This window comes from Danio aesculapii, chromosome 18 (assembly GCF_903798145.1).
Source record: "Danio aesculapii chromosome 18, fDanAes4.1, whole genome shotgun sequence".
Taxonomy (NCBI): Eukaryota; Metazoa; Chordata; class Actinopteri; order Cypriniformes; family Danionidae; genus Danio; species Danio aesculapii.
The window spans coordinates 21,511,230-21,527,352 of NC_079452.1; the positions used below are offsets into that span (position 1 = coordinate 21,511,230).

Sequence of the window (16,123 nt, forward strand, 5' to 3'; positions counted from 1 at the left end):
TGTTAAAACATGCATATTCTGAGTGTTAAATGAGGGCACAATAACCAGACAGTAAATCATAGTAAATTGTCAAAAGATGTGCTTTCCTTTAAGTGGCTCTTTATTTCATTAACATTAACCTATCAGAAAGTACCGTCTATTTGAACTATTGTATGTACGCTAGTGAGTGCACTTTTACTACAATTAAATACTGTGTTTTTCACACATGATTTTAGTGGTTCATTTTTTACAGAAGTGACATCACTTCCTCTTTTCTAAAATCAGTTTGTCCTCAAATTCATAATCACACTCTTCTGCTGTAACTGATTTAAAATAGTTAAAGGAATGATTCAACAGGAAATGACAGAAATAAATGCACGAGGACAAGCAAAGCATGGCAGAAAGCTGAGTGGTACTCGCTGAGAACTGCTTTGCATGAGGCCTGTTATATGTTATTTATTAGCAGTGAGTGCATTCTTCCTCAGATTAAACATTATCTTTACTCACAAGGAACTTAAGAAATCATTCATTCATTTTCCTTCTGCTTGGTCCCTTATTTATCAGAGGATTCTACAGTGGAATGAACCGCCAACTATTCCGGCATGTGTTTTACACAGTGGATCCCCCTCCAGCCGCAACCCAGTACTGGGAAACACCCATACACACTAATTCACACACACACTCGAATACACTACACCCAATTTCCATTTCATTTAGGTGATGTCTTTTGCCTATGAACATTTCCTGCTTGTTGTCAAACTATTTAATAACTAACAAGAGGCAGTTCAATAATAAATGAACATTAAATTAGCTATCATTATATTATTTATCAATATATGGACATTTTGGGATTCCTTAAAGCTGTAGAAATTAAAAATGGAAAACAGGAGCTGTGTTAGGACCATTGTTATTGTTTACATCCCTCAACATGGTCTATAGTGCATGTGTTTGGACTGTTGGGGAAACCGGAACCCCAGGGGAAACCCACGCCAACACGGGGAGAACATGCAAACTCCACACAGAAATGCCAGATGGCCCCGCTGGGACTCAAACCTGCGACCTTCTTGCTGTGAGGCCACAGTGCTAACCACTGAGCCAGCTTAAAAAAGATTCATGTTATTTATCCTGCTTTTGGATGAAGTATGGCATGACATATCTGTTGAGCCTGATCAAATACATGTAATGCTGATATGTAATATGAGTAAATTGTGCATTACTCATGCTCAGAGTCCTTCAGTAGTCCTCAATGGAGTGTCAGTCAAATAAAACAGCAGCTGGACGCATGCAGGGTGTGGTTGTACTGTCTCAGATCTTGCAAAAATCCTAATAAGACCCACAAATCAATGCAGTGTGTTTCTCCGACTCTATTTTCTGATTATTTACTGCACATATCTGATCCCTATCTGCCAATCTGATTTGACCAAGTAGGACATGCTCCTGGATGAACATCTATGTTGATCCTGGAACAACATTCCAATTAGCCAATCAGAATTTTGGGATACGTTTACCATTTATGTTAAGTTTAGACTTACTTCTACTTATGTTTATGCACTTCTACATGATTGATATCCAACTGATCCATCTGATTTTGGAAATAGTTTACTTTTATGGTTGGGTTTAGGTCCGTTACTTTTTCCAACATAAATGATGTTGAAATCAGATTGGCGGATGGGGATCAGATATGCGCAACATCTTAGATAATAATATTTAAACTGAAAACAATCAATATACTGATTAAGAAATATACTGCATTGATTAACATAGATGTTAATCAAGGATCTCTTTGTGGCTACTTGGTAAAATCATGATGTGTGATCACCATCAGTGCCTTGAAATAAAAATCAATAATATACAGTTGTAGTCTGAATTATTAGCCCCCCCCTGTTTATTTTTTCTCCAATTTCTGTTTAACAGAGAGCAGATTTCTTCAACACATTTCTAATCATAATATTTTAATAACTCATCTCTAATAACTGATTTATTTTCTCTTTGTCATGATGACAGTAAATAATATTAGACTAGATATTCTTCAAGACACTTCTATACAGCTTAAAGTGACATTTAAAGGCTTAACTAGGTTAATTAGGTTAACTAGGCAGGTTAGGGTAATTAGGCAAGTTATTGTATAATGATGGCTTGTTCTGCAGACAGTCGAAAAAAAATAGCTTAGAGCGGCTAATAATATTGACCTTAAAATGGTGTTTAAAAAATGTAAAACTACTTTTATTCTAGCCAAAATAAAAAAAATATATATACAATTTCTGCAGAAGAAAAAATATTATCAGACATACTGTAAAAATTTTCTTGCTCTGTTAAACATCATTTGGGAAAAAAAAGTAATTATTCTAATAATTCTGACTAAAACTGTGTGTATGTATGTGTATATATATATATATATATATATATATATATATATATATATATATATATATATATATATATATATATATATATATATATATATATATATATATATATTATCTGTTTTTTATTTTCTTATACTTGTCGTTTTTTATTCTTGTTTATGTAAAGCACTTTGAATTGCCACTGTGTATGAAATGTGCTATATAAATAAACTTGCCTTGCCATATATATATATATATATATATATATATATATATATATATATATATATATATATATATATATATATATATATATATATATATATAAACATATATTGACGTACTGTTAAATAAATGCCTGTCACTGTAAAAATAAATATAAATATTTTTAAATAATTTTATTGTTGGCTATGTGATGTTAAGGTGCCTTTATGGGATGGGAGACCGCTGCTCCAGACAGATTTGATCTAATAGGAAACTGCAGTTTGTTTGTCCAGTGGAAAACATGTGAGATGTTTGTCTGTGATTTAAAGTCTGCTGCCCTCGTGTGGTTGAAAAAGGAAAATGCAAAATGAGTGTGTGTGTTTTTGTGTTCAGTCAAGGCCAATATTAGTCATACCTAGAGCCAGACAGAATCTGTGGATGTTTTTTGCTATTTCTGTAGAGAATTTTGGTAAAAATTTGCGGATTTCTGCAGAATTATTTTGGGAGTGTCTTAACTAAAACCTTAAAATATGAAATAAAAATTAATATCTTTTTAACTTTTATTTAATGTTTAAAATGAAAATCCAATTAGATTCACTTTATCTGGTAAACAAAGCAAGTCTCTCATATAATATCTCTACTAAAAGACAGAAAATATTACTGTACACACTGCATTGTACATAAATCAGATGAACATTTTCATATTAGTCAATAATATTACTGTAAATAATAAAAAACTGAATAAATATAGATTTACACACATTTACTCAAGTAAATTTGTCAATTCCGTGTGGGCCTAGTCATACCTTAAAGTTCCATTATTCATATTCATACCATTAATTATTGACCATTATTCAAAGCCGGCTGACACCATATGCAATGACCAACGATACAATTTAATAAAACTAAATTAAAAATGATTTAACTTTTTATTGCAAAGAGGTACAATTCAAAACAGATGAACAGACAATCAGGGAAAGAAAACTAAAACAATGACACGATTCCTCACGATAGTAACAGGCCATTAGAGAAAATCCTTAGTGTTTAACCCTGTATAAGTCAGAAATTTCATTCTTAAAGGATCTTACATTTAAATTTGACTTGAGAGAGCCTGCAGAAACTCTGGATTACATGTTTCCATCTATCTTCAAAGTATCTTCTTTTGTTTTTATCAGAAAGAAACTGATAGAAACAATTAGTAAGTACTGATCACGCGGGCAGACTGAACACCCCCTGGTGACCTACTCACACGTGCATCTGTTCCACGATGGACGTGCAGTGTTCTCCAGCACATAGACTGCATCTCTGCACAAGACGTTTGGCCATAGGAGAAATGGTCGTGCCCATTTCAGCCTGGTTCACTTTCATCAATCGGTGAAGTTTGTTCCTTCACTGTCGCCACTGGCTTGCTTGGTTTGTGACTTGTGGAGCTGCACATCGATGGATTTGCTCTTCAGTGTTTGGACTTTCAGCAGTGAATAAACCACACTGAACTGAGCTAAACTGAACTTCAAGTCAGAAAACTGGACTGACACAGTTTATATTTAATAGAACTTCTATGTTAAGCTACTTTGACACAATCTACATTGTAAAGAGAAATTAAGATCAATTAAATAAGTAAAATGTAAATTTTTGTGTGAACTGCCCCTTTAAACACAAGGTGGCAGTATCTACAAACCAACTCTATAGTGTGAGTTGCCCTTGAAGCCCTTTCACTAAACTCTTGTAGCTCAAAAACATCCACCAGAGACTATTTGCTTGTGGAATCCTTGTGAAAGCGGCTATCAGACTCGAGCTAGGAATGTAAACGGTCAAGTTTATTGAGTTTGCAGCATAACATGAGTGATTAGGGTATCACACCCCCACTTTTTTCCCAGCCTTCTCGGTTGCATGTTTGTGTCTGGTAAATCTGCTCCGAAGACCTACCGCTCTGCAATAGACTTGCAAATCGCTGCTCCCTTCTGCCGCTCCATTAGCATACAGATGTGCTTAAGAAAAGGAGAGTGGCCTCACAATGGAGCCCTGATGTGAGAAATGCCCTTGCATTTCATTTACTGCCCGGCCTCGTCCCAATAAAAGCCAGCGAGACCTTTGGCTATTGTCCATGACCGCGTGTGACAGTGGGATGTTTCTTAGTCTTGCATGCACAAATGCAGGAACAATGAGCGGAGCAACACACAAAAGCCTTCATCTGTTCGCTCGGCCTTTGTGTGTGTTTGCGGCTTGCATAATTAAAAGAGCTGTCAAGTATGCATTTTTCTTTTCTTTCAAGGAGGCAGATGGAAAGAGCAGCGCTCAACCGAATTTGCGTTAAATGTGAGCAGAGGGCCTAACATGGACTGTGGGTTTCTAATGACGTTTAAGATTGATGTTTATTAGCTGATGTGAAGAAAGCAAAGACTGAACACTTGAAATAAACAAATGCTGCTTGTTTAAACTGAAATGAGCCTAAACGGCAGAATTATTGAGTTTATTTTGGGACAGCTTCGTTGTTTTATGTTTGCTTTACTTAAATTGGTAAGAAATAAGTAGTCAACATAATCCCTTCATGTTTTTCCAACATAAAAAGCAGGGATTGTGAAAAAAACAACAATGAAAAACAAAGCAAGGACTGATTTTGTTGCTGTTCGTTCAAGCTACTTCTTTAAAATGTGCTGAAACGACACAATTCTGAAGTTTTTTTGGGATAACTTCCCAAAAACGTACTTGTTTTATGTTCAATTTACTTCAGTTGGTAAGAAATATTAAGTTAACTTAATTCCATCATGTTGTCCCAGCACAAAAAATCAAGGATTGCTGTTTGTCTTTAAAATGAGCTGAAACGACACAATTCTGAAGTTTTTTTGGGATCACTTCCCAAAAACGTACTTGTTTTATGTTCAGTTTACTTCAGTTGGTAAGAAATAACATGTTAAATTAATTCCTACATTTCTTACCAACACAAAAAAGCTAGAATGTGATGAAAACAACAATGAAAAACAAAGCAAGGACTGATTTTGTTGCTGTTTGTTCAAGCTACTTTAAAATAAGCTGAAACGACACAATTCTTAAGATTTTTTTGGTGACAACTTAATTGTTTTATGTTCGATTTACTTAATTGGGTGAGAAACAATAAGTTAACTTAATTTTTTCATGTTGTCACAACACAAAAATAAAACAAGGATATGAAAAATGCAACAATGAAAAACAAAGCAAGGACTGATTCTGTTACTGTTTGCTTAAGCTACAACTTTAAAATGAGCTGAAATGACCCAATTCCAATTTTTTGGGTCAGCTTAATTGTTTTTCCAACACAAAAAAGCAAGAATGTTATGTAAACAGCAATGAAAAACAAATCAAGAACTGAGTTTGTTGCTCGTTCAAACTACTTATTAAAACTGAGCTGAAATGACACAATTCATGAGTATTTTTATTGGGACAACTTAATTTTTTATGTTCAATTTACTTCAATTGCAAGTTAACTTAACTCCTTCATGTTGTCCCAACACACACACACAAAAGGCAAGAATGTGGAAAGAAGACAACAATGAAAATCAAACCAAGGACTGATATTGTTGCTGGTTCAGACTACTTATTTAAAATGAGCTGAAACAACACAGTTTTTGAGTTTTGTTGGCACAACTTAATTCTAAAAATAGTAAGTTCACTTAATTCCCTCATGTTGTCTCAACTTAAAAAAGCAAGGATGTGAAAAAAGGAACAACGAAAAACAAAGCAAGGACTGATTTTGTTGCTGTTTTTCAACCTACGTCTTTAAAATGAGCTGAAACGACACAATTCTTGGACAACTTATTTTTTTATGTTCAGTTTACTTCGATTGGTAAAAAATAAATAGTTAACTTAATTCCTTCATGTTGTCCCAACACAAAAAAGCAAGGATGTGAAAAAAGCAACTATGAAAAACAAAGCAAGGACTGATTTTGTCGCTGGTTCAAAATACTTATTCAAAATCAGCTGAAATAACAGAATTATTGAGATTTTTGGGGACAACTTCGTTCTTTTATGTTCAGTTTACTTAAATTGGTAACAAATAATGAGTTAACTCATTTCCTTCATGTTGTCCCAACAGAAAAAAGCAAGGATGTGAAAAAAGCAACAATGAAAAACAAAGCAAGGACTGAATTTGTCGCTGGTTCAAAATACTTATTCAAAATCAGCTGAAATGACAGAAATATTGAGATTTTTGGGGACAACTTCATTCTTTTATGTTCAGTTTACTTAAATTGGTAACAAATAATAAGTTAACTCATTTCCTTCATGTTGTCCCAACACAAAAAAGCAAGGATGTGAAAAAAGCAACAATGAAAAACAAAGCAAGGACTGATTTTGTTGCTGTTTGTTCAGACTACTACTCTAAATGAGTTGAAACGACACAATTCTTGAGTTTTTTTGGGGACAACTTAATTGTTTTAAGTTCAATCCACTTAAATTGGTTAACTTAAAAGATTTGTGTTTGGACGACGTGAATGAATTGTGTGAATTTGTTTTACATGCATTGAAGGAGGCGCAAACGGTTCCCTTGAAACGTTTATTTAAAACAATATATTATAATGAAAATGGGCATCGCCATCCCATGGAATGTAAACAGGTCATTTAAATTATACAAGTAAACAAACACAAAACGAAAGCACAACACAATATACTGTTCTCACACTTTAAGAAAGAAAAACAAATAAATAAGTTTTAAGTTAACAAAAGGCAAAAGCGTATCTTGTCAAAAAAAACGAACATCAAATGATAAAACACAACCCACGAACACCAGAACTCGCGTCTTACGTAATAATAGGAGGCTGCGGTTGGACTTGACTTGTTTCTGTCATTTTCACATTCACGTTGGCTTGCATATGGACATCTTTGACTCTTCCTTATGGATATCTCTGACTATCATTATTGAATACAGGAGTGTATCGATAGCACAACAATCCTGAGATTCCTACACTGAGACTCTGTGCGGCTGGTCTTCGTTAAAGCTAAGAGATATAGCTCGTGCAAAAGCAGACAAATGGGCTCAAAGAAACAAACAGAAAGCCATATCTACATCGTTCCTTCTTCCAAATGCGTAAACACACACTTACATAACCAATGCATATTACAAAAGCAATAAATAGTTTGTTTTTAAGGAAAGGACTACGGTTAGACTACTCAATAATACTGTCTGTTTAAAAACAACAACAAAATGCCTCAACTAAAGGCTACAGTATATGTTCAGGGAGCGGGTTAGACGTATTAGACACTAGAGATGTACATACTCTAAGTTGCTCAGCTTTGGTTAGACTACAGATGGGCGCCTTGGGAAAAGGACAGACAAAACACTGCTTCCCAAAACACATAAACCTAAAGTGAAGTTCCCACTGCAGCTTCAAACAGGTATACAACGGTATACATCAAGTTTCCTTGCGTTCATGTACTATCATGTGTAGGCATGGGACGATGATTCAAGGTTTACCTCAGTTTTGGGTTTTAAAATCGGCAGAATTTTCTGATATGCTATTTTTTTATGACTATTTTATTCAGTTTATTTAATGCAACAGTATCTCCGGCAGAAAAGTAAACCTTCCACATCAAAATATACTGTTCTGAAGGATCATAAATGTTCGTAACATTAAATATATTGTGTTTAATGTGGGCAAAAAGGTATTGTTTTTGAGCCAGACATTAAATAAAGAACGTATTTAGTGATATGAAATCCAGGGTTGTCATACCATCAGAATCAAACACCGGCCCATGCCTAATCACGTTGACTTTATGAATAAGCCAATGCAATATGCAGTGTTTTCTAGTCGTCTGAGACAGACAGGCGGCTGAAAATGGGCAGACGTTTGCCCTCCAGACTGGGAGAATCGCACCCGCTCAGACTGCTGGAGCTGGTGTATCCATCCTGGTCAGAAAGAGAGTCTGCAGACGCACTTCTTTGCAGACCCTTGAGCGCATATGCAAGGTTTTGCACGCTTTCTGCATCGCTGATGGTGTAGAAGTTTCCATTGGGACCCAGATCGGCAAACGGATGACTGCTTTTCAGGCTTCCGGGCTCAGGAAATAGAGGAGACAGCAAATCTGGACTGCCTGTTGATTAGATATGGGCAGATATTTTAATAGATTGTGATAATGAGCATGCACAATATTGCATTTCAACACTCATGACTTCGCTGCTTATTCAAACTCTATATTTTGGGACAACGTAATGGTTTTATGTTCAATCCACTTGAATTTATTTTAAAAAAACTATTGAATTAACTTGATTTGTTTTGGGACAACATGAAGGAATTGTGTGGAACTTTATAGTGAACTTTGTGTATCTTTTAAGACTCCTCAGATTGTTGTGTTAGTGATTGAAGACTTTAATTTTCAGACATTTGCATGTTAATCTGGCCAGTTTAGAGGGGTTTAATTAATCATATAAAGGTATCAATTAATTTAGCAAATGTCAATGTAATGAAAACGACTGTACTAATGCATTTATTAGTAATAGGTGATCTTAATTCTTAGTTAATTCCTAATATTTAGCATTTGTTAACATCAGTTAATTTAGCGATTAGTTAATGACATCTGCAGTACAAAAAGCATTTATTAAAATAATTAGGTTGTGTTCGTTTCTTAGTTAATCCCTAATAGTGTGCATTAAAAAGTCAAAATCGATTCGTTAAATAGAGTTAATAACTACCAAGCAAACAAGTTTGTGTACAATAGACATCTAAACGTAGACCGATTGGCTAAAACATAGTCTAAACATAGTCATCTTGGAAAAAAACAAGGCTAAACTTGGTCTGTCCAGCCTGATCTCACGAGAAAACGTAAGTATTTTACGTTTTGTCAGTTTAATGGCTAATTCGTACGAATTCGTACGAAATTGTACGATTTTAAAAAGGAGGCGTGGCACCTAACTCCACCCCTAAACCCAACCGTCATTGGGGGATGAGCAAATCGTACTAAATCGTACGAATTCATACGAATTAGCCACTAAATCAAAAAGTTACGAATTGCCGTGAGATTGTGTTGGGTCTGTCAGTGAAAATCTAATAGACGTCTAAGAATAGCAAGACTAAGAAATAGCTAAGAACAACTAATAGCTAATAAAAACAAGACTAGTCATCAAGAAAACAGACTTCATATGTTAATTTATAATTTTATAATTTAATGAAAGTCAATGTAACAGTAAAAACTACTGTACTAATGCAATTATATTAAATGATCCTAGTTCTTAGGTAATCCCTAATAATTAACATTTATTAACATCATGAATTTAACGAAAGTTAATGTAATGACATCTACAGTACAAAAAGCATTTAATAATATGTTCATTTCTTAGTTAATCCAGAATAATCTATTAAAAAATTTGCAATCGTTTTGTTAAATGGAGTTAATAATTACCCAGCTAACAATTGTGTGTCTAATAGATATCTAATAGACTTCTATACATAGACTGATTAGCTAAAACATAGTTGTCTTCGCTAATACAAGGCTAAACTGGTGCTGTCAGTGAAAATCTAATAGACGTCTAAGAATAGCAAGACTAAAAAAACGCTAAGAAAAACAAGACTAGTCGTCAAGTAGACAGATTAGACAGACTTTATATGTGTAGTCATTAATTTCTGTGTATTTGATGACTAGTTTTGGCCTATTCCAGCCTGATCTCACGAGAAAACGTAAGTATTTTACGTTTTGTCAGTTTAGTGGCTATTTCGGACGAGTTCAGTCGTACGAAATTGTCCAATTTTAAAAAGGAGGCGTGGCACCTAACCCCACCCCTAAACCCAACCGTTATTAGAGGATGAGCAAATCGTACGAATTAGATCGTACGAATTCATACGAATTAGGCACTAAATCAAACAGTTACGAATTGTCGTAAGATTGTGTTGTCTATTCTTAGACGTCTATTAGATTTTCACTGACAGCCCAAATTTAGCCTTGTTTTAGCCAAAACGACTATGTTTACACATCTATTTGACATCTATTAAAAACAAAAAATGCTTGCTGAGTAATAACATTCAGTTTAATTAGCTTTAACATAAATTAATGACGAAAAGTCTAATATTTAATGTTGTTTGGACTTATTTTAATAAGTTAATCAAGTTTCAACTACTTTTTTAAGTTATGCATAGTTTAACTTAATATTTTGAGTCATTTTGATTGATGTGAGTTGAGAGGACTAGAAAAGTTCATTTGATTCAACTAGAAACTGGAGCAAGTAGAAACTAGAGTGGCTTTTTCACGTTGCGTTTTAATGCATTAACTAATGTTTACTAATCATGAAGTGTACTTTATCATCTATTATACCTGTTAAAGTAATCTTTATCCACAGCTTAGCTCGATATCATGATAATATCATGATAAAAGCTTCAGAAACTAGTCTTAATGATTCATTTCTGAAGCTTTTATCATGATATAAGGTGTATATCATGATATTGAGCTATAATATGACTATAGTTTGGTGTGTATAATTGGTTCCGCTTGTGTAGAATGTTAAACCTGTGGAAAAATATATACGTTTTTCTATTTCATCAATGAACGCATTTGATAATGGCAGAATCCTACCTGTAGATGGCGGCGGAGAGACCGAAGATGATCTGGAAAAGGCCAAAGCATCAGGCACAGCATGAAAACCACTGAAGTTTTGCTTTTGCGATGAGAATCCGCTAAAGCTGACGCTCTGCCTGAGTAACTGCGGCCGCTCTCGGATGTGTGTGTTTTCTGAAAGCCCCATCTGCTCTTCTGCGTTGTGTATAAAGTGGCAGCGGGCACCATACGGGCAGAAGCCAATGGTGTGAAAAGTACGACATGGTTCGGTTTTATACTTCGGATGCCTGTTTAAACCTCTCAGCTCTTCCATCCCATGAGCGAATTGGCATTTGGCCCCATATTTACAAGTGCCGCTTTCTTCAAACGTGCGACAGAGCTCTGTTTTATATCGGGTGGACATCGGAGCTGTCGAGTTGGTGCTGAGGAGTTTTGGAGAGCAGTTGCTGATGTTTAGACCAGGCGGCGGTGGTGGGAGAGGATTATTGGTGGTTGTTGGACTCTCTAATCCACTCACATGACCCTCGATCATGCTCACAGAACGGTCCACTCTGAATGGGATGTGGTTCAGGGAGGAACGCGGAAGCTGCTGTTTTTTCTCGAGGCTCCAGGATTGATTGAGGGCCGGCAGAGGCCATAAACTGCTGTCCGTACTGTTGAATTTCGAGTTAGGAAGAGTCACCGGGCATAGCGAGTGTCTGCGCTGGAATCCAACCACACGCTGCTTCTGTGTGGCATCGGTGAGGTCAATGCCACGGAAACTCTGGGGAAAATGGAGAAAGAGAGCTAGACATCAGTATACACACTCATAATTATTTATTTATTTATATATATTTTTTATTATTATGTTTTCAGGGTTTTCACCTTTAATTGATAGGACAGTAGAGAGTATTGACAGGAAAATGTGGGGAGCAGAGAGAGGGGAAGGACCGGCATAGGACCACAAGTCAGGAATCGAACTCGGGTCGCCGTGAGCACCGGAGTGCATGTGTCGACACACTAACCACTACACCACTGGCGCCGACATAATATATATATATATATATATATATATATATATATATATATATATATATACATATATATATATACATATATATATATATATATACATATATATATATATACATATATATATATATACATATATATATATATATACATATATATATATATATATATATATATATATATATATATATATATATATATATATATATATATATATATATATATATATATATATATATATTGATGCTTGTTCAAACTACTTAATTGAAATGAGCTGAATCAACACAATTCTAATGGGTTTTCAGTGCACAACTTAATTGCTTTATGTTCAATATACTTAAATTTGTAAAAACAAATTAAGTTACTTAATCTATTTGTGTTGGGACATCATGAAGGAATTGTGCGGACCTTAATATTTTGTACAGTGTACTCAAAAAATGACGTTTGTTTTTTGTTCATGCAGACTACTTATTTAAAATAAGCTGAAGCAACTCAATTCTTTGTGTTTACAAGTTAGTTTTGGGACAACTTCATTGTTTTATGTTCAATTTACTTAAATTGGTAACAAATAATACATTAACTTGATTCCCTTATGTTGTCCCAACACAAATCATCCATCCATCCATCCATCCATCCATTCTTTCTTTCTATTTGACAAAAATACAGTAAGTGAATACGCTTAATTTGTCAAGGATATACACAATAAACCAAACATATTTCCATTGTGGTAGTACAGATTATACTACGTATGATAACACCGTGACACTACATTATAAGAATAAATACAATCACCAAAATAACATGCTGTAAAAGTCCTCAACATCCATTCATTTTTGCAGTGTAGTTGTTCAATGAAGGCACTAATATGAAAGCATGCTAGAACGTTCACGTAAAAGTCAGTGGTATGTGTACAAAGCATGTAGAAATAAGTCGATCTTCATTGTATTCAACTGAAGAAAGAAAGCATCAAATTCGGAAACTGTCACTTTAAATGGATTATCTGAATCTTGAACTTCTTTTGGGATGTTTAAAGTTACTAAAGAACTGTTTAAAAAACAAAGTGTGAACAGATGAAAGAAACCAAAGCGTCAGGTTTGCAATGTAAACTCTATATTTGAGTGCACTGTGCCTTTAAATGATTCATTAGGATCTTGAAGTTCTTTTTGGAATTTTTGAAGGACATCCAGGACAACACATACACTTAATTAAACATGTACAGACATCACCTATATGCTTAAAAACTGCAGGTTAACTCAGTCTGTATATAATAACTTATATTTGATGGTAACTCTAACTTAAATTGACTGTAATACAGTAATGTGCACCTTTTATAAAGCTGCTTTGAATTAATAATTATTGTAAAAAAGCACTAAATAAACTCGAATTGAATTGAAGAACGGTTTAAAAAGCAAAGTGTGAACAGATTAAAGAAACTAAAGCGTCAGGTTTGCAATGTAAACTCTATGTTTGAGTGCACTGTGTCTTTAAATGATTCATTAGGATCTTGAAGTTATTTTGGAATGATTGAAGGACTTCGAAGACAACACATACACTTAATACACATATACACTTAATTAAACATGTACAGACATCACCTATATGCTTAAAAACTGCAGGTTAACTCCGTCTGTATATAATAACTTCTATTTGATGGTAACTCTAACTTAATTTGACTGTAATACATTAATGTGCACCTTTTATTAAGCTGCTTTGAATGAATAATTATTGTAAAAAAGCTCTAAATAAACTCGAATTGAATTGAAGAACGGTTTAAAAAGCAAAGTGTGAACAGATTAAAGAAACTAAAGCGTCAGGTTTGCAATCTTAACTCTATATTTGAGTGCACTGTGCCTTTAAATGATTCATTAGAATCTTAAAGTTAATTTGGAATGATTGAAGGACTTCCAGGACAACACATACACTTAATACACATGTACACTTCATTAAACATGTACAGACATCACCTATATGCCTAAACTGCAGGTTAACTATGTTTAGATATAATAACTTATATTCGATTGTAACTCCAACTTAATACAATAATTAGCACCTTTTGTTAAGCTGCATTGAATCAATAATTATTGGAAAAAGCACAAAATATACTTGAAATGAAGTGATGAACAGTTTAAAAAGCACAGTGTGAACAGATTAAAGAAACTAACGCGTCAGGTTTGCATTGTAAACTCTATATTTGAGTGCACTGTGCCTTTAAATTGATCATCTGAATCTTGATGTTATTTTGGAATGATTGAAGGACTTTGAGGACAACACATACACTTAAACATGTACACAGGCATCACATATATGCTTCAAAACTGCAGGTTAACTATGTTTAAATATAGTAACTTATATTTAATTGCAACTCTAACTTGATTTGATTGTAATGCAGGTATTTGCACCTTTTATAAAGCTGCTTTGAATCAATAAATATTGTAAAAAGCTCCAAATAAACTCGAATTAAATTGAAGAGCGGTTTAAAAAGCAAAGTGTGAACAGATGAAAGAAACTAAAGCGTCAGGTTTGCAGTGTAAACTCTATATTTAAGTGCACTGTGCCTTTAAATTGAAGTTCCAAAAGAGTAGTTTATAAAGCAAAGGTTGGATTCTTACCTTGCAAAATTCATCATCCAACTCCAGGAAGGGTGTGAGGAAATTTGATGGCATTTTTCAGGATGCCTGGCTGTGATTTTTCTCTTTTTATATATGTATATGTATTATTATTATTATTTCAGTGTGCAGTTGAGGTTTTGTTGAACTGCTCGACTACTGATGCTCTGCTTGTGTTGCAGCCCATCTGTTGGAATCTCATTTATAAGTGGAAACTTTTAACCCCGCCCACCTTTTGAAGAGGCGTGTTTTAGTGCTTTGTTCACACCCCTTTAAAAGTGAGGAAAGTTTGTTTGTGAAGGATTTCTCTCTCTCTCTCTCTCTCTCTCTCTCTCTCTCTCTCTCTCTCTCACACACACACACACACACTCAGATGAGGTGTAACTTATTTCAAAATAGCCACATCATGGTGGATCTACTTAAAGAAAGTTTATGTTTCTTAGATAGCATGGTTTTATAGTTAACCTTAGCTAAAACTTTAATAGCTTGAAATAAAATATAGATTAAAAAACTTTCATTTTGTTTCATCTAATTGTTGACACAAATCAAATTATTGACTTTTTAATGTACACCTGGATGAACCTAAAGACTTAATAATAACTTAATAATCAAAGTTTAATAGTCATTTAATAGTAAAGCCATTTAATATTCAAGTTTAATAGTCATTTAATAATAAAATAAAGTTTTAAATTGTGTAAATGCAGTGTATTAAGCTTAATAACTATAAATATTGAAAAGACAAACAAATGTACGGCAAAATTACTAACTTGATTCTCCTTTTCAAACATTTTAACTCCATAAAATAGACCAATACAATATAAACAATTGCATCTTTAATATGACATTTAAAGCAATAATATATAATAAAGCTAATAGTGTCTCAGCAATAAATATAAACAATTGACACGCCATTTTTTTTAACATCACTTTAGTATCCATACACTCACCGGCCACTTTATTAGGTACACCTGTCCAACTGCTTGTTAGCGCATATTTCTAATCAGCCGATCACATGGCAGCAGCTCAATGCCTTTAGGCATGTAGACATGGTCAAGACGATCTGCTGCAGTTCAGACTGAGCATCAGAATGGGGAAGAAAGGGGATTTAAGTGACTTTGAACGTGGCATGGTTGTTGGTGCCAGACGGGCTGCTTTGAGTATTTCAGAAACTGCTGATCTACTGGGATTTTCACACACAACCATCTCTAGGGTTTACAGAGAATGGTCCGACAAAGAGGAAATATCCAGTGAGCGGCAGTTCTGTGCGTGCAAATGCCTTGTTGATGCCAGAGGTCAGAGGAGAATGGCCAGACTGGTTCCAGCTTATAGAAAGGCAACAGTAACTCAAACAAGCACTCGTTACAACCAAGGTCTGCAGAAGAGCATCTCTGAACACACAACACGTCCAACCTTGAGGCGGATGGGCTACAGCAGCAGAAGACCACACCGGGTGTCGCTCCTGTC

The 16,123-nt window shown here is 34.5% G+C and overlaps 1 protein-coding gene across 1 annotated transcript; it reads right to left on the bottom strand.

The window, feature by feature from the left end:
• Positions 1–7,049: 7,049 nt before the first annotated feature.
• Positions 7,050–14,821, bottom strand: LOC130245488 (mRNA decay activator protein ZFP36L1). The gene is made up of 3 exons (XM_056478183.1): positions 14,663–14,821; positions 11,061–11,805; positions 7,050–8,591 (listed from the first exon to the last, which is right to left on the bottom strand). Exons 1-3 carry the CDS (start codon positions 14,714–14,716, stop codon positions 8,305–8,307), a joined length of 1,086 nt encoding a protein of 361 aa, XP_056334158.1. The 5' UTR covers positions 14,717–14,821; the 3' UTR covers positions 7,050–8,304.
• Positions 14,822–16,123: the final 1,302 nt, after the last annotated feature.

What these genes read in the sequence shown, in the direction of transcription:
- LOC130245488 (XM_056478183.1), bottom strand. Translation starts at nt 14,716, where the DNA reads ATGCCATCAAATTTCCTCACACCCTTCCTGGAGTTGGATGATGAATTT. An exon ending in TGGATGATGAATTTTGCAAG is followed by an intron (nt 11,806 to 14,662) that starts GTAAGAATCCAA and finishes CATTTTCCCCAG; the next exon opens with AGTTTCCGTGGCATTGACCT. An exon ending in CTCTCCGCCGCCATCTACAG is followed by an intron (nt 8,592 to 11,060) that starts GTAGGATTCTGC and finishes TCTAATCAACAG; the next exon opens with GCAGTCCAGATTTGCTGTCT.